Source organism: Pelodiscus sinensis, chromosome 7, assembly GCF_052426305.1.
Source record: "Pelodiscus sinensis isolate ZL-2025 chromosome 7, ASM5242630v1, whole genome shotgun sequence".
NCBI classification, from domain to species: Eukaryota; Metazoa; Chordata; order Testudines; family Trionychidae; genus Pelodiscus; species Pelodiscus sinensis.
Genome location: NC_143058.1, coordinates 11,103,477 through 11,130,925, shown reverse-complemented (window position 1 = coordinate 11,130,925; position 27,449 = coordinate 11,103,477). Strand labels below are relative to the sequence as shown.

The window sequence follows — 27,449 nt, the reverse complement described above, 5'->3', positions numbered from 1 at the left end:
TGACCCAGTTAGTCTACATTTTAAATTGTGGGTGCTTGAAATTTAGGAGTCCAGTACCAGTATGTAGTGTCAACATGTAGAGCCAGTAGGAATAGAGAATGTTCAGCTACTATTGAAAATCCAACCACTTATTTGGGCTCCTGTATATGGGATTAGTTCCCTAACTCCCAGAAACCCATGTCTGAAAATGTGAATTTTATATTTAACAAGCAAGCACTGGCTGTGTTCTTACATTAAAGTTCATCCCTGCCCCATTTGTTGTGTGCTGGCTAGTCATGTTCTGATCTTTTCTTATTAGTGGGCTTTTCTTTCTAGCCCCCTCTTGTAAAATTGCTTACAGTGAAAAATAATCTACTCCTTTGACAGCTCTAAAGCAAATTAAGCAAAACAAATTTCTAAGTGATATTTCTGTCACTTATTTAATATTAAACCAAAAGTACTCACAGTGTTCTTTGGCTTAGTTACCTAGACATGCAAAATTTACTCAGACATGCTCAGTAAGTTTGCTGGGCATGCTAAAACATGCTTCCTTCCCATTCAGTATTAGGTTGTTAGTAGTAACGAGCAGGGGAACAGGAAGTTGCTTCTTTCTTCGTGCCTGAACAACAGGATTTGAGTTGCAGTTTCCATTTTAAATTGCAGATTGACTCTGAAAAGCAACTACAGCCTCTCTCCGAGTAACGAACGAGTTACGGACCAAACACTTGGCCTTAACTCCATCTGCTCGTAACTTGGACCCCATTGAGTTACACGCAACTGTGCTGTTCGTAAGCTCCATGGGAGCTTTGGTCGTAAGTGCGAACGGTCGTAACTCGACTGTGCGCAACTCGGGGAGTGGCTTGTATGTAAAATTGGCACTTTCTTGTTCAATGGATCTGCTCTGTGTACACAGGCAATCAGACCTGTTGCTTTCAGTGACAAAAAAATATTTTTTCTCTTGTTCATCCTGCAAAGCCTAAACAGCTTAAGAAAAATGCTCAGGATTCTGTTCTACGTCTCACACCAACACCAGATTGTTAACTTATTTCCAGTTGCAGGGCCAGATTTTCACCCTCTTTCATGCCTGTTCAATGCCAATGTCACCAATGTCATTGAATAAGTGCAGTGATGGGAAAAATTTGGCAAGCAGGCTGTATAGGGAAAGGTTCCATGTTAAATCTCTGTACCCAGGCTGAGATTGCAGAGCTAACATACCATCATTTTACTTGTAAACTAAACACCTTTCACCTGGAGTCACTGAGGGTACGTCTACACTACAGCGCTAGTTCGAACTAACTTAGTTCGAATTAGTTAATTCGAACTAAGCTAGTTCGAACTAGCGCATCTAGAACTAAAAACTAGTTCGAACTAGCGTTTTGCTAGTTCGAACTAGCGCGTCCACACTGATTGGACGCAGGGGGGCATTTAAGGGCAGCTGAAACCGGTTCTGGCAGGGCATCAGGTCAGCAGTTGCTTTGTGTGGCTGCTGTCTGAGGCTATCTGAGGCTCGTGCTTAAAGGGACCCCCCCCTGGACAGCCAGTTCTCAGCTTTTCCTGCTTGCTTGCCAACCTCGCCGAGGGACAGCAAAGCGTTGGTCTCTGTGCCCGTCTGTGTCGGTGCTTCCCTTCGGGGGGGACTGCCGCAGGTGGCAACATGGAGCCACGGCTCGCCCTGCACCTTCTGGTGCACGTTCTGGACTTGCTGCTGCAAGCCTGCCACCAATGGCTCGAGGCTGCCTGACACCACCTGGGGAATGTCAGCCCCCTGCCTCTCCGCCTGGCCGCCCTGGGGGCCGTGGAGGAGCCGCGGCGGCGCCCCGGCACCGGCGTGCCCCGCCGCATCTGGCGTCTGGACACCAGCAGCGACTGGTGGGACCGCATCGTCCTGGAGCGCTGGGACGACCGACAGTGGACCCAGAACTTTAGGATGAGGAGGGACACCTTCCTGGAGCTCTGCGAGTGGCTCGCCCCTGCCCTGCAAAGAAGGGACACTCGCATGAGGCCCGCCATCCCCCTCCAGAAGCGGGTGGCCATCGCCCTCTGGAAGCTCTCCACGCCGGACAGCTACCGATCCGTCGGGAACCAGTTCGGCGTGGGGAGATCCACTGTCGGAGCAGTGCTCATGCAGGTACGGCGCTCGTCGGCCACCGAGCCGGGGGGGAGGGGGGCTGCGAGGAGGGGATGGGCCGCCCCAGGGACAAAGGGGGGGGCGGGAGGAGGCGAAGGCGCCCCGCACCGGAGGGGTCGGGCTGTCCCGGCCGTACTACACGCCGCCAGGGGGGTTGCTTCCGGGAGTGGGGCGCGGGGCACTGCCAGGGCACGCACGCTCCCAGCCACCCAGGCGCCCCACTGATTGACGCTTTGCTGTGTCTCTCTCCGCAGGTGGTCAAGGCCATCAACCGGGTGCTGCTCCGCAGGGTGGTCCGCCTCGCCGACCCGGACGCCGTCATCCGGGGATTCGGCGCCCTCGGCTTCCCCAACTGCGGGGGGGCCATCGACGGGACGCACATCCCCATCCGTGCCCCGGAACACCAGGCGTCCCGGTACGTCAACAGAAAGGGGTACTTCTCCGTCATCCTGCAGGCCGTGTGTGACCACCGGGGACAGTTCACGGACATCAATGTGGGCTGGTCCGGCAAAGCACACGACGCACGGGTGTACCGGAACTCCTCCGTGTGCCAGCGGCTGCAGGACGGGACCTTCTTCCCCAACCGCCACATCAGGGTCGGGGACGTGGACATGCCCGTCTGCCTGGTGGGGGATGCCGCCTACCCACTGCAGCCCTGGCTCATGAAGCCCTACACGGGGCACCTCAATCCCTCCCGCCAGGCCTTCAATAACAGGCTGAGCAGGGCCCGCATCGTGGTGGAGGGGGCCTTCGGGCGACTGAAAGCCCGCTTTCGATGCCTCCTCACCCGTCTGGACCTGGCCGAGCACAACATCCCTCCCGTGGTGGCGGCATGTTGTGTGCTCCACAATTTGTGTGAGCGGAAGGGGGAGGCTTTCTTGCCAGCCTGGATGGCTGAGGCTGACCGCATGGCTGGACACTACGGTCAGCCCCGCACCGCCGCCGTCCGGGAAGCCCAGCGGGGGGCCATCCGGATCCGGGAAGCCCTGCGGGAGAGCTTCCTGGTGGAGGAGGAGGAGGACTGACCTCTCCCTGCATGCCCCACCGGGGCCTTCTTCCACCCTACCCCCCCCTTCCCCTTTCCCCTCCCTATCTACTGTACAATAAAGACACCTGTTTTTCAAACAAAAACGTCTGTTTATTTCAGAGAACTGGGGTGGGGGAGGGAGGAATGAAGGTGGGAGAAGGGAGGGGGAAACCTGGGACGAGGGAGCTGGAAGGGGAGGGGAGGGAAGGGAGGAAGGGAAAGGAAAGCTCAGGGGTGGGAGTCTGGGTGCCTCTCCCGTCTCGCCACACTGCGGGTCCGGGGGCGTCGGTGGGGAATGGTTGTGGAGGGGGGGGCAGAGAGGACAGGGGGTGTGGAGGAAGCAGGAGCGGGAGCAGGAGGAGCAGGGGGAGCAAGAGGGGGAGAAAGAGGGGGAGCAGGAGGGGGAGCAAGAGGGGGAGCAAGAGGGGGAGCAAGAGGGGGAGCAAGAGGGGGAGCAGGGGGAGGAGGAAATGGAAAGCGGTCTAGCAGGCTCTGGAGGTGGCCTCGCAGGGCACGGCCCTGCTCCTCCAGGGCCTCCAGACTCCTCTGGCGCAGCCTGAGGTCCTCCTGGACCCAGTGGTCCTGGAGACGGAGCTGTCGGTCCAGGAACCGGAGATGCCGCCTCTGGTAGTCCTCCTGGTTCCTGGCTGTCCTGCTTGCCCGGGCGCGGGCGGCTGCTGCAGGCGGTGTGGTGCGCCCTGCAGGCCCCGGTGCTGCAGCTGTGGTGCAAGAAGACCAGCGGTCAATTACCCCAGGGGCCCAGGTGTGTGAAACCCAGCTCCCCTCTGCAAGGCCAGGGCCCCTGCAGGATCCCCAGCTGCTGCTCCGTGGTGGGCAAGGCCCAGGCGCACAGTCCCGGGGCTCCCTCTCGCCCCAGCCCCCCGTACACATAAGGGGAACACGAGGGTACTCACAGGTGGACGCCTCCCCGGCCTCTGATGATGCAGGCGAGCGGCTCTGTGGGGTGCCTCCGGGGTCCCGGGTCCTGGGAAGGCTGGCGGCAGGCTCCTGGCTCTCAGAGCCCTCTTCCTCCTCCTCGGTGTCCAGGAGCGGTCCCTCTGCCCCGGGGTCAATCACGTCCCGGGGGGCAGGGACGGCATGAGGCCCCAGGATGCGGTCCAGGGCATGGAAGTGGGGGCAGGCCTCCGGGTCAGCCCCTGGCAGGCAGGCCCGGGAGTAGGACTGCCGCAAGTCTTTAATCTTGCAGCGCACCTGCTCCCGGCTGCGCTGGTGGCCCCTGGCGGCCAGGCTGGCAGCCATGCGTCCGTAGACGGCCGTGTTCCGGTGGCTAGTGCGGAGATCGTGGACATTTGAGGCTTCCTCCCAAACCTCGATGAGGTCCACGATCTCCGCACTTGACCAGGCGGGCGCCCGCCTTTTGCGCCCTTGGGCAGGCTCCCGGGAGCCGCCAGGCTGGTCGTGGGGAGCAGTGGAGGGCTGGGAGCCCTCGGATGGCTGGCTCATCCTGTGGCAGGTGCAGGCTGTGCAGGCACGGGTGCTTGCAGCCTTGCAACTGGCACAAAGTGAGTAGCCAGCCCGTGGCCCTTTAAGGGCTCCGGGGCCGGGAGGGGGGCAATAGATTTTCCCTGGTGTTGGCCAGAGTGGCCACCAGGGAAACCTGGGAAGCCTTAGCCTCCCACTAGTTCGAACTAAAGGGCTACACAGCCCTTAGTTCGAACTAGCTAGTTCGAACTAGGCGTTAGTCCTCGTAAAATGAGGTTTACCTAGTTCGAACTAAGCGCTCCGTTAGTTCGAATTAAGTTCGAACTAACGGAGCACTAGTGTAGCGCCTAGGAAAGTTAGTTCGAACTAACGGACGTTAGTTCGAACTAACTTTCTAGTGTAGACATACCCTGAGAGGCAAAAATCCCCCTTGGAATCTTAAATATGTCATCACTACATTTGCTAGAGGGGTTTAACAGTATATAAAAACTCTGCCCTCGTGTACAGGGGCACAACTGCTGTTGATTTCAGTGAGGCTTGTACCTGGGTATCTGAAGGCTTGAAAAAATAGGTGAAAATTATTTTATGAAGCTACTAGAGGATTTACCTGGGGTAAACTGAAATAATTTTTGTTTTTCTTAATTTAAATCATTGCATCGGGTGGGGTTGAGGATGAAGGGTTGAGTGTCCAGGGTGCCCCGGGGAGAGAGGACAACCCGAGCCATATGCCTCCACAGCAGTTTGGGGCCAGGTGAGAAACACCTGTCCATGGCTGCTGCCGCTGCAGCACGCATAGCCAGGGAAGGGGTGCATGTCCCTCGGCTGGGGGGACAGACACACAGACAGGCACAAACAGGCAAACTCTCTAGAATATATATAGTAGATAGTTGTCCGTTTCTCCACTGCTGTCCCAATGGAGTGATAGGTGTCCTTATCCCTCTCTCTGGCCCCTGCTGCCCCCCTGTGGTCATTATACAGTTTAACTGTGCCTGCTAGCAGACCCCTCCCTTTCTCTTTTATGAAAAACAGTTGTATTCTAGGCACATCCCAAAGTCCTGGCACAACGAAACCCTTACCTTGATTTAAGTTATGATAAGAGGAAGCTGCATAGAAATTTGGTGGTCCAAGCTCTTACTGGTCAGGAGGAGTTCTTGAACAGACTCATAGATAGATTGACAGACAGACACACACTCAAACATATAGTAGATTCTGCTCTGTCAAGTATATTAATAAACATTTCAGAATGCAGATAAAGGCATATTTTTTCTTGGTACACTTCAAACATCTCTTAGGGCTTATAGATAGCTTATTCAATAAACCCGAATGATCCTGAAGTGAATTTTAAATCACTTTCCAAAATACAAGGAAGTTTCCCCTTTCCATGCGTAGAGATACATTTTAGTGTGAGAGGAGAGGGGGGAAGGGCTTGAAAAAAATGTTGTTAGTAATGCTTAACTAAAGGGATCCCCAATAAATAGTCCATTAATGTATTATCTGCTGGTTTTGATTGCTAAAAAGATCCTGCCTGCACAAAATACTTGGCAAGATAAAGTTCTACGAATGAGTATTTCCAAACCCGGTAACAAAATTCTGCTCCCATTTAAGTTCCATTGTGTTAGACCAGCCCTGAGCCCCGCTGAAAATCCTACCGTTCTAAGAGAAATGACTAAGAAAACCAGTAGCCTTCAAAACTAGACATAGGAGAGCAAAGTTCGGAAAAATAAGTATTGAGGAAGAAATGGATATCTAAATACATAAGACCTTCCTCTGATTGGAAACAGACAACATCAGCTAAATTCATACTTAGTGCAAGCTGTCAGTGCATTAATAACAATGGAGTTGCACCCACCTGTGAGTCTGAATTTTGACCCACGTATGTATGCACAGTCGTTTTCCATTGCATCACTTGGATCAGTAGCTTTTTCTTAAAGGCCTAACAAATAATGAAGGAGCAGAAGCCGTTCCCTTACCTTTAACTTCCATATGTTTAACTCAAGACATATATTTATTTCTGCCTGATCCATCTGATGAGTGATATAAAGACATGGCATATCGCCGTGGCTCTCGATCATCACATAACAAATGAAGCCCGTGAAAGCTCCGGTATGAACAATTCTTTGTTGTACCAAAGGTCATTCTGATTCCTAACTGATATGTTTCATTTTTCCTTTCTTTCAGGGTTTTGAGGATCCCAAGGACAAGTAAGCAAATTTTGTCATAAATGTTTTGTGTTTCTGCATTCTGGAGGGTTTTTTTTTTCTTAATGTGAAATGAGCCTTTCAAACAGATGCCCAGATGCCAGCAGGAGACATGGGGTTCCTCATCTTTTTTTTATTCACAGATGAAGTAACTGCCTGCGGAATGACAGTGATGTTTCCTGTAGGGGCAGCTAGTCCACAGGCACAACTTCCATGGATGTGATGACACGTCCATTTCCAATTACATTTGGCCATAAGCATCTCTGTTGAGAATGCTGAGGAGGAGTTCCAGGCGTTCCAGAAGCATGCCATTTGCCGAGCCTGTCCTAGAGAATTATAAATGCTGCTGCTTAGGGATGTTAAATATGAATTAATTGAATAGTTAGTTAACCTCCTGAATTCTTATCGGTTAGTGAAGTATTCTATAGCCCTCGGGGGTGGAGCCAGCTGCCAGTGCGCTCTGGCCCCACTACCGGGCAGCCCGCTGCCACTCTGCACTTTATCAGAGGCAGCAGCGCAGGGTGACAGCAGCCCCTATCCAGGAGTGGGTCTGAGCTTCCAGACCCAGCACAAGCCAGAACTAAGCCAGGCTGCCTGCCTGCCTCCCTCCCAAGACACTTTAAATGTAGAGCCACATCAGGGGTTGGTCCTGGACCTGGCACAAGGTAGGACTGAGCCAGGCTGCTGGCCAGCCTGCTAAAAAATTTACTGGCAAGGGGAAGGAGAATGCATATAGTCTATAGCATGGGTTCCCAAACTGGAGGGCATGCCCCCTGCGTGGGGGGAGGTAGTGAAGAAATTCCAGGAGGGGCGCGAGGCCCTCCCCATCAAGTTTTGCTGCCCTGTTCAGTTCCTTTTTTTTTTTTTTTTTTTTTTTTTTGCTCAACAAGCTTTGCTGCTATGGTGGGGGAAGGGGATGAGGGTTTTTCAAAAATCAAAAAGGGGGGCGTGATGCCAAAAAGTTTGGGAACCACTGGTCTATAGCATTAACCTGTAAGCTTTTCCTTATCAGTTAATCGACTATACTATTATCTCCCTAATGCTGCTACACATGGCATACATCTCTTACCCATCGTGCTTCTTGGGCAAAGGAGAGTGAGCAGTAGCCGCTGCCACGTTTGTTTGTTTGTTTGTTTTGCTTTACTGGATAAGGAACTTCAAAGGGAATGGGTTCGTATATCAGCTCAGGGAAGATGGGAGTGGGGATTATAACATGGGAGAGGACAGGAAGTGATCCTCGTAGTCCCAGCCCTACCCCTTCTGGGATCACAGAGCTGCACTGCCTCCCTCACCCTTGCCCAGGGAACCCACATGGCTGTCATCTCCCCTGCACGTTACAAACATTATCAAACCATCATCAGAATCCTATTACATAAGACGGTAAGTCAGAATAGTTGCCTCCATTTTACAGGAGGAAAAGCTGGGGCAAAGAGGTTCCAATTTGTCTGGGAGATGTTGTCAGAGCTATCATTTGAACTCCAGAGTTCTTGACTCCCAGTTCTGTGCCAAACTCATTGGGCTCTGGAGCCCATCCCATAAAAAATTCATATTGAAACAGGGAAGCCTGAAGCCTGGACAGAAGGATGTCATAGGTGAAGTTTGGCCTACGTGGAAGGAAACGGCATTCTAGAGTTTTGGGCCCTTCCCAGTCAGAATGCAAAGGATTGTAACAAAAATCTTTGGAAGCAGCCAATGATTTTTAAGTCATTGGTTTTTGGTCATCCAAGTTAGAAATTTTAAAGGCTTGGTTTGCAGCGATGCTGAACATCCACAATTTTTTGGTAAAGCCAGCAGGAGAAGTGCGTGCATAGCTCCTCTGAAAATTGAGACACCCCATAAAAGTGTCTCAAATTGAGGCAACCAAAGTCATTGGCTACTTCTGAAAATGTTGGCCTGTATGAATAAAGACAAATTCTGTCAAGTTATTTAGTGGTACTAAACAAACCATTAGTTACTAACAAACCTCCGTGACAAAAATGCTTTCTCTACCCCCTCCTTCAACATTTCTAATCAGTTTTCAAAACATCCCAAGACGAATATTTACATATAATCTCTAACTATGCTTGGCCATTACGAGAAGATAGTAACAAGCTGCTATTAATAAATTTCCAAGAAAGATTATCTTCTTTAGTTAAATTCATGTGGCAGCTCATTAAAATGAGTGATACTTGCTCTAAATTTTCCATTTCACTTAGGGTCACATACTAGTTTATGCCTTAAATCTTTAATTGCTTGCCACTTTTTTTACCATGAAGTTGGCTCTCAAATGAATTTTTCTTGCCATTTATTTTAAAATCTGCTGGTTTTTTGGTTTTTTTTAATTCTTGAGGATTATATTAACTCTGAGATTTTACCTCTAAATTTTGACCAACAAAAATGCTACTGCTAATTAAATTCTAATAATTGCATCATTTGTTCTCGCTGCTGAAATTAACCTCTTGCTCACTAAGGGTACAGCTACACTGTGGGTTTTTTCAGAAGAGGAATGCAAATAGCGCTCACATTTGCATATCTTCTGGTTTTTTTCCCCGAAAGAATCTTTTCCACCATTTGGCCCCTACACAGGGCCAAATGTTGGGGAGAAAACCCTCTTTCGAAAGCCTCTGTAAACCTCATTTTACGAGGAAGAAAGGGGCTTTCAAAAGAGGTGGTTTTCTGACATTTGGCCCCATGTAGACGGGGTCGAATAGCGGCAAAGCCTCTTCCCGAGGGGAAAAAATGGAAGAAGGTATGCAAATACGAGCTCTATTTGCATACCTCTCCCAACAAAAACTCCTACAGTGTAGCCAGACCCTGAATGTGTTTGCAGTGGAAGTAGAGGAAGAGGCCAGCAGCAAGGAAGGAGGGTTGAGGGAAACAACCATGGATTAATTGACAGTTGCATTTACTAATAAAGCATCTATTATTGTAGAGGTGAAGAACAAAGGAATATATTTAGGCTGTACGTTTTTGACATGAATGCATCTTAGCTATGTGGGAGCTGGATTGAATTGGTTGCCACTGCCATTGTCAAATATCTACTTTTAGGGTCAAATTGACACCTCCCCTGCAAATGACAAATGGCTCAGGAAACACCAGAAGAACCATGCTTGGGAATTTCTGCTGATCCTCTTGTGATTGGGCATACATCGTTTGTTGCATGCCATGAGGGGTAATGACCCTGCCCCGACGGAGTCTCTGGAGGAGGCATCACTCAATAGGAATGGAAGTTGGGGAGATATTAATTTTTTTGGAGTGGGAGGTGTTAAACTCCTAGCAGATCTTTCAGAGTACCCACTAGATGGGGGGCCCAAGTTTAAGCCTTTTGTTGCAGCTAAATGCTTCCAAAAGCCTGAAGAATTCTGAAGTCTGTCTGACAGCAAGATACTCTCCTCCCCCATGGCCGTACGACAGTATCAGTAAAAGTTTTTACCTGCACCCTTCATTGCTTGAGCCGTGTAATTTTACCTCTGGTTATAGGGACTACTCCCGGGGAGGCCCAACAACAGGGGGAGCAAAGAGGGCAACTTTCCTGGGGCCTGGGGGGCGATTCCATAGGGTCTGGGATCCTGTCAATGGCAGCCCCGGGCCCTTTACATTGTCTCCAGAGCACGAGGCAGGGTGCTCCAGACTGTAGCAGGCTGGTAGGGGGGCTGCCCCCAGTTCTGTCCCTGACCCTTCCAGGAGCACAGTGTCCTCTTTCCCCCCCCCCCCCCCCGCCCCCCCCCCCCCCCACCTTGCCCAAGGGCCCGACAAATCTGTCAGCTCCCTGCCAGGGGTAAGTCTTCTCAGTGCATGGCATCTGTAGTAAGACACGTACTGCTAAAAAGTAATGTGGACTAATGTCTAAGGAACTGACTGCTCTGAGACAACCAGCTCAAAGCTACTAAGTGGGGATGGAATAACACTGAGGCTACAGCTGGAGTCAAACTGGCAACCTGGAGATGATATGACCCATAGACCATTACTAAGGATGCGTCTACGCTAAAGGGTGTAAGTCCAAATAAGCTGCACAAATTCAGCTACGTCAATTATGTAGCTTATTTCGAAATAGGGAGCATCTCAACAGCACTTATTTCAAAATAGAGCACTCTTCCTCCAACTTCCTTTACTCCTCGTACGATGAGGGTTACAGGAGTCAGAGTAAAAAGTACTCCATCTTGACAGTATTTTGACACTATTTCGAAATAACTGTCTGCTGTGTAGATGCAGACTAATTATTTCGGAATAGCGCTAGTTATTTTGAAATAGTGTTGCAGTGTAGATGTACCCTCAGCCAGAACCAGCCAGCCACACTCGAAAGCTACCCAAAGTTACTTCTCTTTCCTGTGTCCTCCCCAGGTGTGCTATTAGCCAGCAACTTTGAATCTCGCTGAAGTTCCCTGAGACGGCAATGCCTTTTAACCTTGGTTACTCAAAGTATTGCAGCTCTCCTGTGATATAGCAATGGCTAAATTTAATTTGCCCAGATCTAGAAATAACGCTCAGGAATTTTGAATGCTTTCTGTAAATTGTAGTGGTAATGTACTTGCTTTTTATGAGGCTAGAGAACAGCTTTATGAGGACTGAGCAAAAATAAAAAATGGCCCCTTATGTACTTAAGCAGATGTGGTTTCTTTAAAACAAACATCTAGAAATAAATTGAATTTCCTTTCCTCCAAGGGGAAATCTAAATTGCATTTCAGAAGTGGAATATATATATACTAGTTGATGGAATAAATAACTGTGGTGTCCAAAAATAAAAACAGTCCTTCTCCTTTGCCTGACCCTTGTTGAAATGCAAACCCTTGCGATAACAACATTAAGGAGCTGAGACATTTGTATTTGCCAGACTGCCTCCTGAATGACTGCTGGGGATGTATTGCAGTGGGCTGTCTACTGCATATCTGTATCACTGCCTTCCTTGGGTTGGGATTTCAATGTTCAATGGTGTGGTCATAAGACAGTGGGGCTCAATTATTATTTTTGTTAGGTATGCACACAGGGCCGGATTAAGACTTTTAAGAGGCCCTAAGCACTGGAAAGATTATGGTGTCCTCCCATATGTAATTCAAAATAAAAACAATACTATACCGTAAAATCTCTTTTTTTTTCTTTTTTTTTTTCTTTTTTTGTGCCCCTGCTTTGCTGGTGCCCTAAGCATGTGTTTAGTCTGCTTATCGGGTAATCCAGCCCTGCATGCGCAGATCCTGTTGATTTAGATTCAAGTTGTAGGTGTTGTGCTCTTCCGAAAATCAGATCCAAAAGCAAGTGAAAAATCTCCTTTAATTCTAGTGGTGTGGGGCATTGGCTTTTGAAACAAAGGTCCTTGTTATGGTTTGGCAGCTGCCATGAAGTTCTGAGTGACTTTTGTGAGCAGCTTACTCATTCCTGCAAAGGTTTGTTGACTATGGGTTTGTTACAGTTTGTGCCTTCATTAGTGTTATATAGCACTTGCAAAACCCAAAAAACTCCACTGGCAATACCCATCTTTCGTCCTGCCGTGTTGTGCATTAGGTTTAATTCTTAGGAGAGTCCTAAACAATGGTTGATTTTGCCTAACATGGGCTGTATGTTGCCCTGAAACCAATTTAAAGTTGCAGTTTGAATCAGGAATCACATTGGGTCTGTCCTAATACAAGCTATACCTAGGGTGTCCAACCAGTTCTGAAGCAGTAATCACTGTAGTGGCTACTGCTATAGCAAACTAGCAACACTCAACTGGTCAAATTGCCACACCCAAAACACCAAATCACCCCCAGCGTGGCTAGTGGCTAGCATGCTGGACACCACGATAAACACTTGGGCATCATGAAAAGTGAGCACAATAACAACATTTCAGCTTTAGCTTTTAATGTCTGCCTTTTGTCAGTTTAAGCCAGGCCATTAAAGAGATAATGTCAAGGTATTAAAATTCTGGCTAAGGTTTCTCAAAAACGATGTGTGATTGTGGCTGCCTTACTTTTTGGGTGCTCAACCTAAGATGCCTTAAAGAAGCCTGATTTTCAGATTGTTGGTTTTCATCACCATTTGAAAAAGACATTCCTTCAAGGTGGCTCTGAGTGGGCATCAGAAAAAAATATGGTATGAAAATAACTGTGGGACTGAAAATTACTAATCATTTGAAATTCTTGGTTCATGTGTTTGGAAAGAAGGCTCTGACTCCACATTGCCTTGCCACCTTGTGACATCTTAGCTCAAAGGTGTAAAATAATATCACTTGCATAAGGAAATGGTTTGACCCAAGAACCGAGGTTGGGGAACCGAGATTTCCCTGGGTTGCCCAAAATAATGTCATGTAAGATGTCTACTGTATCACACTAGTCGTCATGACCATCATGAGAGCCATGTATGGAGAGTATATGAGGAGTTATGTGTATATGCTAAAAAATGGCATCTCTGTGGTTATATATAGGTTGCTCAGAGGTAGCATGTCTTGAGATAAACTTCTCCAGACAGAGGATGTGAGACACTTATCTCCTGGGAGGCTGTTGTATATTGTATAATCAGAGTGTGTTAGCATTCTAAGGCAAGTGCTAATTAAGAGTTTGCAGAGACTTATAAAGAAAGCTAACAGGAAGGGTGAATACTGGGGGAGGGACCCCTATCTTGAGGTGACTATCAAAAATCTGTTCTGGTGTATTTGTGAGTGCAGAGGCACTTGGATGTCCTTCATACAGAAAGTAAACTGAGAGCCAGTTCTCAAAAAAGGGATCTCAACCAAGCTTGGAGAAAACTTTGGGTGAGATGAGCTTCTAAACACAGGAGGATAACTTTGTTTGCTGTGGTATAGTTAATTAGTTAAGTTTAGGCTTCAGAATGCAGTTATGTTGTTTTCCATGCAACCATTTGTTACCATCTCTCACACTGTTTTTATTGGAATTTTATTCTTTCTCAAGTCCTTTATTCTTTTGTTTTATAATTGGATTCAAATACTATGTGCAATACAGAAGCAGTGATCTGGAGGGTATGTCTAGACTACAAGCTTTTGTCGACAAAGAGCATCTAGACTACATCCAGTTCTGTCGACAAAGCAAGCCGCTTTGTCGACATGATAATGTAGATACAATAATGCCTTCTGTCAACAGAACTCTATCGATGTTATGTCGACAGAATTCAGCGATAGTGTAGACACAGGTATAGTTTTGTCGACAAAAGTCCCCTTTTGTGGACAAAACCCTGTAGTCTAGATACACCCTAAGGTGAAACTAATAAATTATGGTACTGTTCTTTTGGGAACAAATGATTCTGTGGGTATCCAGTGATTATGGCTGGATACCATGGGGAACACATGGAAATAAGTTAGGGTGTATCTACAGTCAACTCGCAAGGCAGAAAGTCAGCTGGGGTAGCCCACAGAAGAAGAATGCACGAGTAGCTGACAGGCAAGTTGTGTTGGGGAGCTAACACCCACCTGGCATAAGCAAGATTGTCATGCCGCAAGCAGAAGCATCACAAATGGAAAGTTTGGATTTGTTCTCTATTTATAATTTGCCCAGCTGTAAATAACTTCCCAGGAGTGAGACAGTGAAGAGTCAGGCCCGATGCCTTTCCCTGTTCCTGACAACACTACAGGTCATCACAGCTGGAGAATTTTTCAAGTTCTGAAATTTCAAGTGGGGGGTGGAGGGGGATTTGACAATTTTTGTGATTTTTTTTTTCCTCACATTTTTGCAATAGCATACGTGGTAGGAATGAAACATAGGGAAAAGAGCAAAGCACAAAAATAATGGAGGGAAATCCATGTAGTTTTCGAGGTTGATGTGTGATAAAAAGACACATTCAAGAGAAGCAAACACTTTGAGGATGGGGAGAACAGCTATCGAAAATACCTGAATTGGGTGAGGACAGATGGCCCCAGACTGACAACGTATTGGATAGCTGATAACATTTCACGTTGAGATGATTGTCAGCCGGTGGTCAAAGACTATGCTGATTTTACTGCCCTATGCCCTGTGTGCTCCAGGCAAGCAAAGATGGATGTTACGGGGGGTTCATGTCTGGCTACATTGATCCAACTAAAATCTGTAATAACTGAGAAGTGACGAATGTCCAGGTGGCTCTACAGTGAACTGATGAACTCTTTTGGGCTCTTTGTTGAAAAAAGGTCAAGCTGAGTGCACTTGTGAAGCTCCCATTCTCTTCCATTTTCTATCTTCCTCAGGAACACCCAAGAAAACATGAACCCAGAGGATGAGGTGGATGAGTTTCTGGGCCGTGCAATCGATGCCAGAAGTATTGATCGGTTACGCTCTGAGCATGTTCGCAAGTTTCTCTTAACGTTCAGGGAGCCTGACTTAGAGAAGAAGGTAACATTTCCCCAAAAACATCTCTTAAGTGCAAAATGTCTGTTATTAATTTTGTTTGTCCTGGTTAAGCTTAAGTTCTTCCTACAGTTTGGAGTTACTTTACTTCCTCCCCCCCACACACACACACACTTGACACTTCAGTTCCTTTAGGGAAATCTTAACTTACACCGTGTCCTTTAAAAGAAGATATTTGTTGAAGGAAACATGATTAGAAATGCAGCATTGGGTAAGAATGCATGCTAAATAAACCATTTCTCTCTCATCTCTAGCAATGGTGAACTTCAGAGTGAAATCAAGATGTTCTTGTGCCCATTACTGATCATTAGAGTCTCTCTCTTGGGTCACACTCAAACTTGTACACTTTCCCAACACCACTGCTCTCTTCTACCAGTTTTGGAGAGGAAGGCTGATCTCGAGTCTAATGCACTAGGTTTAGGAAGTCTGGATCTGCCACGGATATTAATATTTTTGCCCTTCAATTGCCTCACCTGTAAAATGGGGACACACACACACTCTCTCTCTCTCTCTCTCTCTCTCTCTCTCTCTCTCCCCTCCCCTCCCCCTCTCCCCCTCTCCCCGCCCTTTTTAATCCTGAGTAATATCAGTCCTAGGACTATGTGAGCTGCTTTTAGGATAAACCTTAATGATAACAATAAAAGGTGAGCTATGTTTTTAACAAGAATAGCCACATTTAAAGATTTCCTATAGGTCATCTTAAGTTTGAGTCTGCTACTCAATCATTATATTTAGCAATTATGTTTGTACTGCCAAGAGAGATACAGCAATAGTGATTAAAGAGCAAGAGGTCTTTGTAGTAATTGCAGTATTTTTCAGTGTTGAATGGGTCACATTAGGGTTGACCGGAAGTTTAAGCATGTTATTTTCCCCATTTAATGTTATGATTCTAAGAAAACAGAATGGTTCGCATATCTGAAGGGCCTGCTAGTTTGATAGTTTAGGGATTGAGATTGTTTGGAAGAAGATTTACAGTTCTAGAGTCACAGACGACATATTTAATAATTGGACACAATGTGCGAATGATGCATCTTCATGAGAGACTGTGGTGGCAATCTCACATTTTCATTAGAACCGACTAAACCGCACTGTTGTTGTGTTAACACTGGCCGATACCATGAAAAGCATATTTTCTTGCAAGGCTTGAAAGAGGAGAACAAGAAATTGGGGTTTTCACAACAATCTTTCATTTCTGACGAAATGCAGTGACTTGTTGATGACATGTTACCCTTTTAAGGCATGAATAAAAAATGCGCTGGATTCTATTCGAATGAAAATGTGAAGGGGAAAAAACCCTTCTCAGGAGGTCTTTGTATAATGTAAGCTGTACCCTTCAATTTCACCTTGACATTTAATATGTCCCCAAATCCCTGGTGGGCAGGTGAATTTTTCTTGCAGCATCTGTTGGCCTGCTCCAATTGGACTGCCATTCCCAGCGGTCACTCTTATTACTCATATTGGAGCTGTACTTACAGACCTCCCCTCTCCCCATCAAGTCTACCTTTATGCTACACTTTGTACAGACGCATTAACCCAGAGAGTTTATGGTTAAAATAATGCCCCAGAAATTTTAGTTTAAGCAAGAGATTCTCCTTGTGAGTAGTCTCAGTGAAGATTTATACAGCCGAGAGGGGTCTGGATAGAATATCAAAAACTCAGCTTAGGAGGCTTAAAAAGCCTTGGCTGTGTTTTCCTATTCATCCCCACTGGAGGGAGTCCATGATGGAATGAGTCAACATCTCACAGCTGTGCTCTCTGGTCCGGATTTATCTCTTTTGATGCACATCATGAAAGGGATGAAGTATAAATCCTCTTCCCATCGGCACAGGACCATTCTATAGCACTTTTGGGGGAGCAAGGGGGACAAAATATAACACAAAGAAAAGAGCTATTTTCACACTTCTCTAGGAGGAGCTGGTAGCTCTGCAAGTGGTGCCTCTTGGGGAATCAAGAGGAGCTGCATGAGGGGTTTGGTTGCGTGGAGGGGATGGTTATATGTTCTTCCTATGCTTATAAAAGCCCATTCGCTTCCTTGCAGTACTCCAAGCAAGTGGACGACAGATTTGGAGCCTATGTGGCTTGTGCGTCTCTGGTCTTCCTCTTCATCTGCTTTGTCCAAATCACAATCGTACCCCAGTGAGTAGCTCTCTATCGCTTTTTCTACATTCTGGCATATTTTTCCCCATCCTTGAGGCTGCAGTGCATCAAAAGGAAGCAAAAGTCTTTAAATAATGCATGCCTAAGTGATGTGCAATGCTTATTGTGTGCATTCGTTTCTAGCGATGGTATGTTACGCTCAGCATTGGCAAGCGAGCTTTTTCACTTTGCCAGCTTGATTTTTTTGTCATTTTGCCAGCTTGATTTTTTTAGAGTATTTGCATCTTACATGAGACATTTGATTTACTATTTTTATCATTCCGTTGAAAATAAGATTGCAAGAGTAGAAATGGCTATCTACCGAGGCAGTAATGCAGGGCTACAATGTGCCCATGTTGAATGCAGCTGCGCAGAGGAGGAACAAGGAATAAGTGATCCACCACAACCCTCTTGTTCAGCTATTTGGATCTGGCATCTTAGCAGTGTTGCCAAGCTCAGCCCTGCTCTATGAGCAAATGAGTGGGGAGGGCAGAGTGGGCAGAGCTATCCAGGAACGAAGGGGGAAATAAGCTGCATCCTTTCAAGGGCTGCAGTCACTTATTCACCTTCTCCCAACCAGGCAAGAGAGGCAATGGGATGGAATAGTGCTTCCTAAAGTGTCAGAGGTAGAGGGTCTTCTGGACTGGTGCAACATGTACATGGCCCTGTGCTCAGATTGGTGCCTAATGGCACAGCCTACCCCCGCAGATCTTCTGCAGAAAACAAAATGCTTCCGAATTTTCATTTTTATTAACTGCCCTTGAAAAAGGAGAAACGAAGTGTGTTTGTGTTTTGCAGAGACCGTAAGAGGCTCAATAGCAATGCTTTCTCATGAACTGGGCACCTAAAAATAGGAAGTGCTCCTAAGATAATTTTAGAATGGGTCACTTTTAATCTCAAGAATAATATCACGGAAGAGTCAGAAATGGCAAGTTTATCTCCTTCCATTCTGATGAAGAAAACGCTAGTTTAAAAAAGGCCCAAGAGTAGTATCTGTCCTTACAAGTGCTTTCTGCTTCACGCACATCCCCATCTTTTACAGAAGAAAGACCATGGACTGTTTGCATCTGATTGCATTTGCAGAAGGCCACAGGAAACAATATAGGATATGGTATTTGAGGTCACTCTTCCCCCAGCAAAAGTAGGGCTGCCTCTGCTCGAGGAACGATAGAATCAACAAAGCAGAACAGCGGCAGCAGAAACACAGCATATAAAGAGACAGATCCATTTATGGAAATGAGAGGTTGAAAACTGAAATTAGGCCAATCTCTGCCCTTTATACGTGGTTAACAATCACTAAAGCTGTTCCTTTCATGTTTGCCCAGGTTTCATAAAGGTTTTGAACCTTAGATCAGCTGATTTGACCCTGCTGCCTTGAATTCACACCTTTGGGAGAGAAGGCCTGTCTTTTAAAAGGATTTGGTTTGTCCATCAAGTTCACTAAGCAGCCACTGGGCTATTTAATTAGAGCTAATGTAACATTTAAAAAAAGAGTTGAAAAAATATCCGGGTCCTTGGCCATCCTATTGGATGGCTCTCTTTGTTCTGTATTATACAAGAAAATCGGAGCAGTTTCACTATGATATGGTATATGCTGTATGCTTGCCAGTCTTCACCCAGGGGCAGAAATATTTCATGTTTTTAATTTTTTTCAGGTGTTTTAGAGACTCCCATAATCTTAGGGACTTTTAGCTTTTTCCCAAAAAAGTATCCACAGGCAGGATACTGGACTTTACAGACCATTAGTCTAATCTATATAGCAAAAGCAACGGGGCTTGACATTTCAGACCTCAAACTGCATTTTCCCACATGTCCAAATCTGCATGCATGCTTATCGAATAGGAAAACTCACATGTAGGAAAGTCAATGAGATTGAGGATAGTGGATGCCCAAGTCTTTTGAAAATGGGACTTAGATATTTTTGAAAATTTTACTCTGTGCCTCAGTAAAATGAGTATAACACAACTTCCCTACCTCGCAGGGATTTTGTGCTAACAAATACATTCCAGATTGTGAGGTGTGCAGATACTACTATATAGTAATAGAGAAAATACAACTCCCACAGACCAATAAGGAACATTGTTTTTCCATTTATATTAATACTAGCCGACTGGAAGTGGTATGAGTTACCATCATAACATATCATCTCCAGAGATCCAAACTTATATCTGAGATGGGTAACAAGTGAACCTGCATTGGATGGTCTAAGGGGAGCTGTACCCATCTCCAGTGGCCTTTTTTCCCACGTAGTAGAAATAAAGTATAAATGGATAACATCTTCCTAGGAGAAGACTAGAACAGCAGAGGGGTTGGAAGTCAGTGGTCAAATGCATTGCCTGAGATATGTAGAAAAGGGCTCATTTTCCAGAACTATCAATTACCTTGATTCACAATTGTTAAATCTGTCCCAAAATTAGAACCCAAAACACAAACAGCTGCTAGTGATGTTCTGTATAATTCTGCAGACAAGTAGTAATAAGACTAGGGTAATGCTGTCGCATGAGAATTGTTAAATTCTCCACTATCCTGTGAATGGCTTGGCATGTCTGTAGGCTGATTTGGTTTATAGAGTAAACAACGCTCCATGGTTCATCTTTGGATCAGATTTATATTTTATCACATTTTTATTCATTTTTCTAATATTCTTAATTGCAAGGTTGTTGTCTTTCCTGAGGACAGCAATTAGCAAGCAGCTGCAGTTGTGTATGTATGTCCCCCCCCCCCCCCATCAAATGCTTTCATGGAATATCAGCAGAATCTGAAGCTTTAGACAAAATAACAATGATCATTTGTGATAATAAAAGGGAATTGCCTTAATGAATGCTGTTAGAGCTCAAACAATGAATAAGCAAAGACAGTTACCTCTGTTGTCATGGAAGAACATGGAAACTGGTTGGCTTTGGTGTGTTTGGTTTTAATGTCATTGGGCAATATAACCTCATTGGTAATTTAAAGGTGGTAAAATGTTGGCATGAGAGGAGACCTCTCTCTTTTATAAGGAGAACTTACTGCGGCTTTATTCCTGAGAGCTCTCATGCCCATCTTTGTTACTGAGATTAGGCTGGAAGACACCAAAAGCAGTAGGGCAGAGAAAGGCCGTCCTTCCCCAATTGTTTAGGGCACCTGAAAATTTGGGGCACCCCTGGGTCTTAATATCCACCCACCTGCCTCTTCATATCCCTGTTCTGCACCTCTGCTTTCTCTGAAAATTTAGTTAACCTGCCAGATCTATTAGCAGAACATTGAACCTGGGAAAGAGCCATTCACGTGGTAATGAAGCCAGTTAACAGGTATTTGCCTACCCCAGGCATATACTGTCAGTTTCTGAATTTACTGTGTTCATCTACAGGACCTTAGTTTAAAATTTGCTTAAAATATTTCATTGGTGTGTTGCTGACGATTATAAAATCCTCCCATCCCCGGCTGCCATTGGGCATAGGGTCACCAGTTTAATAGTACTACATAGGGCCCCATTAATCCTAAGGACAGCCCAGGGCATGAGAAACCAAGCTAGGCTTGGCATTTTGTTGGGTGTAGGCTCGTCCTCGGTATTTTCCTTCCTAGTCAATACAAGGTTTCTGAGTCCTTCTCGGAGGATGCAAATGAAAGGATGAGGGTGGGCTCAAAGTGTGCCATGAAATATGCCTGCCCTGCATATGCCATGTGCACCTGACTGCAGAAACCTCAATTCTAAAGCCCAGCAAGCTTCTCTGGCAGCCTGGGGGATTATTCTGTCGTCTCTTCTAACACATGAAACATTTCTCCACCTCTCCACTGTCACCCCCGCGGGATGGTGATTCTGATGAAGGATGCAGCAGTCTCTGCTCTCTGCAGCTGGGGTGGGTAATTTATAGGGAACAGGGAGTCTCCCTGTGGAAACACCTCCTACCATGTAGTGCCACTCTGGCCAGAGAGAAAGCCCACAGCACATGTCATAGTTTGTACCGATGTACTCAGCCTGAAAGCAAAGCAGCGACTGTTCTATATGGTGCAGATCTTTAAAAATCCCTTTCTGGTTTCAGCTCTACATTTATGTTGGGTTTTTACCTGACCTGTTTTTTGATCCTGACCACAGTGGTGTTTGTTTCGGTCATTTACTCCTGCAAAAAGGTGAGTAATGAAATTTCTCTATACTATCCTTTGGTGACCCTTTTAGCATAGCTAGTCTGTTTCTTAAGCTAACATGTAACATCTTCCTATTCCATTAGCTGTCCTTCCCCCACCATTCTTGACAGGTAGACACGTACATACTACAGTGGCAGTATGATATCTAAAGACACTTCAATAAGACAGAATGAACTAGGAGGTCATGTGCTAGGATTGGCATAGTTTTTCACAGTCAGAAGTAATCAGCTGCTTCCCTGTGGATCTGCATCTCTATGAAGTCCCCTGCAGGCACACTCATTTTGACATTAGAAGAACAATGTTCCTAATGTGGAACCAAGAAAACTGACTCCTGCGCTTCCTCCCCCTAAATTTGCTTCTCCCTAAACTTCCTGCAGAGCTGGCTGTGTGTTGTCCCTGCTGCACGTGCTTGCTCAGTAGGCAGATGATTAGAAGGGTAACCTTATGGAAAGATGTCTTAAAGGGAAATAAAAGCATATGTATTTAGAGCCTTCTCAGCCCGTCTCATGAGCATAAGAAGAATTCAGTCAGTGATCTCCTTTTAGTAACCGGTGGTGGATAAGCAAAGGATGATGGTTGTAAAGCAAGTGTTGTGTGTATTTAGCCTGCCTAGGAAATCTCTATTCTGTGCTGGTGGGAAGGCAGTGTGTGTTGGTGTATTTGTGCTAGACTGTTTTTGTCTGACGGTCTGGCGTATCGGATGTTTTGTGGATTCTCCCGTTTTGAAAGCCTCTGAAAGCTCAGAACCAGACGTCAGAGAACCATACATCATGGCTCCGACCCAACTTTGTTCAGAACAGGCTAAAATGAAATAGATCAACAGCACTTTTTTCTGGAAAAGAAACAATCTGTCTGACACAATCCATGACCTGATTATTTGCTGCTCTTTAATTGTGGACGTTGTTGGTGCTACCTATCTTACAAAGGCATTCTTGGCAGCAATTGTACTGTTGCCAATTAGTTATTGTTAAAAGTTAGCCCACAATTAATAAAAAGCCAAAGTCTTTGAAATATTCCTGGGAGATTCAAAAAGCCCTATGCTATGCTCTGACTCAGAACTTAGGGTAACTCACTGACAAGTTCCCAAAGGTTCCCTTTCGAGGGAACCTTGCTCAGAACGGGCTGTTCTCTTTGGCTACACTTGTTTAGACTATTTGGGGCCAATCATCATTTCTGAGTTGATGGTGCCGTTTACAAGCTCAAGAGAACAATCTTTACAAGCACACAGATGACGGTGCCCAGAGTTCCTTGTTAAGCTTTGTCTCCATTTTAAACCCATAGACTGCACTGCCTGTCTGTGACTCATTCCTGGGTATGCTTTTGTGATTAATGAGACAGCGTGGGCCAACCCAGAAAGTATCTTGTTACAGCCACAGTGAACCCAACACAGAGCTACACTATGGCATGTTGGCAGGGGAGCCTGCATGGGCCCTTGGGCAAAATGGGGGGCCCTGGCTTCATGCTCCCAGAAAAGGCGGGAGTCTTGGGCAGAAGTAGCAGGGCTGGTGGCAGCCCTTTCCCCCGCCCCCAAAGCCCTCAGAGTCACACACAGTGCATGACACAGCACTATGGTGGCAATTTAAAGGGCAACTGCGCCCTTCCCCCGTCTCCTCCCATCGGTGGGCCTGCATGCACCATGCAGCACACTCCATCACAACACCAGCCAGCTAGCTCCTGTCCTGACGGGGTTGGTTGCTGCAGTGCTCAGCTGTTTCTTGGACTCGTGTCACAGGACAAATTTGGGGCATCAGCTTCTCTGAGCCCTGGCTCGTGGCATTTGAATCCAGCTGACATCAACCAAGGCTGACTTGGACAGGCATGGATAATTCCCTCTTCTTGGCTTGCCGGGGCTTATATTATTTTCACATGCTGACAGCAGCACTAGCTTTTTGGAGGTCAGAGATGTTTTTATGAGTGACCCAAGTGAAGTATGAATGCGTAATACACAAAGGATTTCTCTTGTGTCTCCGTGACCCTGGTAGGCTGTTGTGTTTTTGTTTCTGTGCCTTGACCTCCCAAGTTCCCATTTAGAATAATGATGGGTGCAGCTGCTATTTTTAAGATGCCCCTCCCTCCAGTGATCAGCCCGGGCTACAAAATCACCCTTAGCCCCTGGGAATGCAGGTGAATAAACATAAAAAGCAAGCCAATGAGGGCAGAAATAAGGAAATTACACTGTGAACTGCCTGGGCTTTCTAGAAGCGATTCTTCGTCACTATATGCATAACATTACAGATGTACATCATACTCTGCAAAACAGTGTTGTGTATCCCGCCCCACAGAGCTCATGGAGAATGAATGGTCCTGGATATTGTTTTTCCCACTCCTTCCTTCCTTTTCTGGGTTCTGGGGGAGGGGGCACCAGAGCATGAAATGCGACAGGCTGCCCTGTGCAAGATCTACTGAACAGTTCCTGTTGGCTGGTTTTATTAAAGAGAAACCCGAGCATATGGCTTGTCAGCGCCAGTGAATTTTTGATTGCCCCCTTATTTAGTGCTCAGGTGCACAAAACCTACATCCAATTATAAACATAACTTATGAATCCTGAGCTGGTTGAAAAGATGGTCCTGTCAGTATCTTCAGTGAGAAGATATCACGTAGCAGAGGTGGCCTTTGGTGTCAGCGGCTCTAGTGACCAGTCACTGAAAGATTAAGGAGTGAATGTTGAGGACAGTTTTTATTACTTGACTCGTTTGTCCACTCCTAGTTAAAGAGAATGCTACTGTGAATCCTCTGACCACCATCTGGAGAAATGTGCTGGAGCTTCTGTTCTGAGAGAAGTGGTGGTGAAACCGGTGTTGGGAATATACAAGAAGAGCAAGAGTTGTCAAAACACGGCCTGTGGCAGTGACACCTAATTACCAACCAAAGCAACCTCCATCCTCCAATCCAAGACTCTGGTTCTCAAGAAGGGGACGGTACATGCAACCTGATAGCGACTCAAGAATCCAGTCAGCGTGGTGGTAACTACAGGAGCACTGTGCCTGTTGTATAGCCAGGTTGCCAATGAACTATTCTGGGACTATGCAAGACAAGTAAAACAACAATTCTTTGACTGGTTGAATCCCAGTGCAACCCTGCAAGCCATTATTAGAATAGAGGACATTATTGCTGAGCGTAGATTGGAGGAAGGGTTCATTAGCCAGCCACAATGCAGTCAAGAAACAATCTCTCATGTCTGTCCTGTTCCCTGATAAATTTAAAAAAACAAACAAACTGCTGCTAAGCACATATGTGGCACTTCTCAATCTCAAAGCATTGCACAACCATCAGCTAATTAACTATCTTACCTTTTTCACCTCAGTGTTGGTGTGATTTTGCTTGTATACAAGCTTGTTGTCAAACTGTGTGAGGAAAAAGTAGTCGGCTGCTGTCGTGTGAAGAGGCAAGTAACTAATTGGACAGATAGACATAGTCTGGAGTTTTTGTGTTTAAGATATAAAGTTTCCTAGCTCTCTCTAGGGCTTCTCTGTTCATTTTGATAGTGGGACTATTTTTTTTTATTTTTAGTGTGTGCCTGGATTCAAAATGGGAGGGGATGTGTGTTACATGCTACCAGTTCCATACAGGAAATGTTAGGAAACCAGTATTTGTGGTTCTTGCTTGGAATATCAAACGATGAAGCCCAAGCATAACTTATGTGTATCTTCAGTCCTGTTATATGGTAGGTGGTCCCCTAGCACCTCCCATCTTATCTTTTTGTAGTTTCTAAATGCAATTTCCTTTCCATTTTCTTGGCCTCTCTATATAAGGCATTTACAGGCTTTTTCAGGACACCAGCAGGCTTTTTCAGGACAACTTGATTTTATTTTTTGCTGTCATTATCTCCCACTAAAATTCTCCATGGGAGTTGATCATGGAATTGCCAGACTGACCAACATGCGTTTCCAAGTTCCTTCTGCTGCAATAAACAGAGAACTCTCCTTGCTCCTCGTTTTGCTATTTTGAGAAGACTTGGCAATTGAGATCTGATGTCTTCCCATTAAAATTTAGTTTCTGCAAGGTCATGGGAACCACTGTTTCTTCTGAAATGCACTGCTGACTGACATCTGTTTTGCTACTGATTTAACATGTTCGCATCTTCTGAGAATCCATAAATTGTATTGTACTCACCACTCTGTGGAGTTTAGCTTCTTGGACACTGCTGGACATGAATGTGGGTCAGATTACATGCTACATCTTCCTGAGTTAATTTGATCTGGAAATTATAACTCATATACTCGTTTTCACATATGCATTTCGTGGCTCCTCGCTCCCAAAGTGTGGTCAGAAAATTTAAAAGCATATTTTCATTTTTGGGCTCTTCCTTTTTGGAAATGTTTAGTGAACTGAAAACTCTTCGTTGGCTTTATAGACTGATAAAACACTAAATAATAAACCAAACAAATGGATTTAAAACCCTGAGCTGCCTGTAGCTGTTGACTGCAACTTCAGCCATCTTAAGTTACTGCAGAATGACCAAAATTAAGTTATTCTGATTGGAAGTGCGGGATTTAGAGAATTTCTGTTGTTTATTTTTCAGCATACAGGACCAATTACATCCTGATTGTCAAACTATTTTCCATGTTCATAGTATATGTTGGAAAAAAAACAGATGATTGTTGTTTTGTTGGGTTTTTTTTCTTTCCTTGTAGATTGTTGTTATAGTTTGTGTGATTTTTGTTTTCAGAATGCCTCCCCAGTGTAACTGCATAAGACTCCATTTGAGTCTTAGATTTTGTATCAGTTTGACCCTTTGTCTCTTAAAGGCATATCTACACAGCAGGACAAAAGTTGAATTAAACTATGCAACTTCAGCTATGTAAATTGAATAGCTGAAGTCGAAAGAGCTTAATTCCACTTCTGGTGCTGTCTACACAGCAGGAAGTCAAAGGAAGAAAACTCTTCCTTCTGCTTCCCTTACTCATCGTGAAATAAGGGTTACAGGAGTCGGAGTAAGAAGTCCTCCAGCTCGACATTATTTCAAAATAATGGCTTGCTCTGTAGATTCGCTTTTTGTTATTGCGAAATAACATCAGTTATTCCGAAATAAAGCTGCTGCGTAGTTGTACCCTAAATGTGCTCACCTTGCTATAGGTTTGGCTTTTACATGGAACATTCCTTATATAAATTAGTGCTTCTTTCCTGGCTTCTTGGGCAGTGGATTTCTGAATGTTGTAAGATGAGTCCTGATCTGACTTTTCCTAGGCAAAAACACAGCTGCCCGAGGCATAATCTAATTACAATTCTGTTGGTGTTGCTTGCCTAAGAGTGGCTCTCGTTGTTGGTACCTCAGAGCAGGAAAGCTGAAGATGGGATTTCATCTATTGCCTTCAATGCCATTTGAGTGTTTTAAGCTACAATGAATTAAATAATAGGAAAACCTATTTTACTATTTTTTGCCCGTACTCATTTTCCTTGACACTTTGCTTTCTGGTACATCAGGTTAACGGTATTTGTTTCCCAATTTACAGAGTAATGAGAACCAGTATTTGTGTAAGGAAAGTGTTTGTTAATGAGTTTAGTTTGTTTGAGTGTCTTTACCAAAATATCCTGCTCGTTTTCTCTTGACTGGTTAGAGTTCAGTCCTAGATAGGGTGGACTGCAGACATGATTGTCTTGTGCTCTGAGAACAAGCCTAGAAGCTAGGAAGAACTACTGAGTTCTAACTCAGGCTCTGCCATCGTTTCCTGACCAGATTGGAGCTCAGCTTTGCAGACGATATTCATCTCCATCTATTCACTGAAATAATGCAAGGGAATAACTCCTTGCATTATCTCAGTTTCCCGATCTGTCAAATAAGACTTGTGCTTATCTGGACTCCTTTCGAGAGGTGTTGTGAAGATTAATTATTTAGTGTTTGTATAGCACTTTGACGTGCTAATTATTATCCTGTTCTACTTGGTGGTAAAAATTACGTGCTACAGCACTATTCTATAGCTGCTCCTGCAATAGAGGTAATGGGAAATCAACGTTGTTGCTTTTAATTCTCTTGTTTTTTCTTTCTTGAATTTCCATCACTATTCTCAGAAATATATTTTGCAGATGTGACTGGTTTTTTCCAATTTAACTTTTTAGAAACTCAAATCTGCTGATTGCAGCTGAATACTGAAACTCAGTATAATAAAAACAAGCAGCCTCGCTAACAATCT

General features: G+C 45.4%; 1 protein-coding gene across 2 annotated transcripts in view; it reads left to right on the top strand.

Moving 5' to 3' along the window:
* ADCY5 (adenylate cyclase 5) overlaps positions 1-27,449 on the top strand; it is a 330,673-nt gene that overhangs the window by 272,212 nt on the left and 31,012 nt on the right. For both annotated transcript variants that reach the window (XR_012905123.2, XM_025178780.3), the window contains exons 9-12: positions 6,756-6,778; positions 14,898-15,042; positions 17,096-17,193; positions 21,216-21,303. Coding sequence is in view for 1 of the 2 variants with exons in the window: in XM_025178780.3 (XP_025034565.3) it covers positions 6,756-6,778; positions 14,898-15,042; positions 17,096-17,193; positions 21,216-21,303 (354 nt within the window). In the remaining variant the exon portion in view is untranslated. The remainder of the gene's footprint in view (positions 1-6,755; positions 6,779-14,897; positions 15,043-17,095; positions 17,194-21,215; positions 21,304-27,449) is intronic.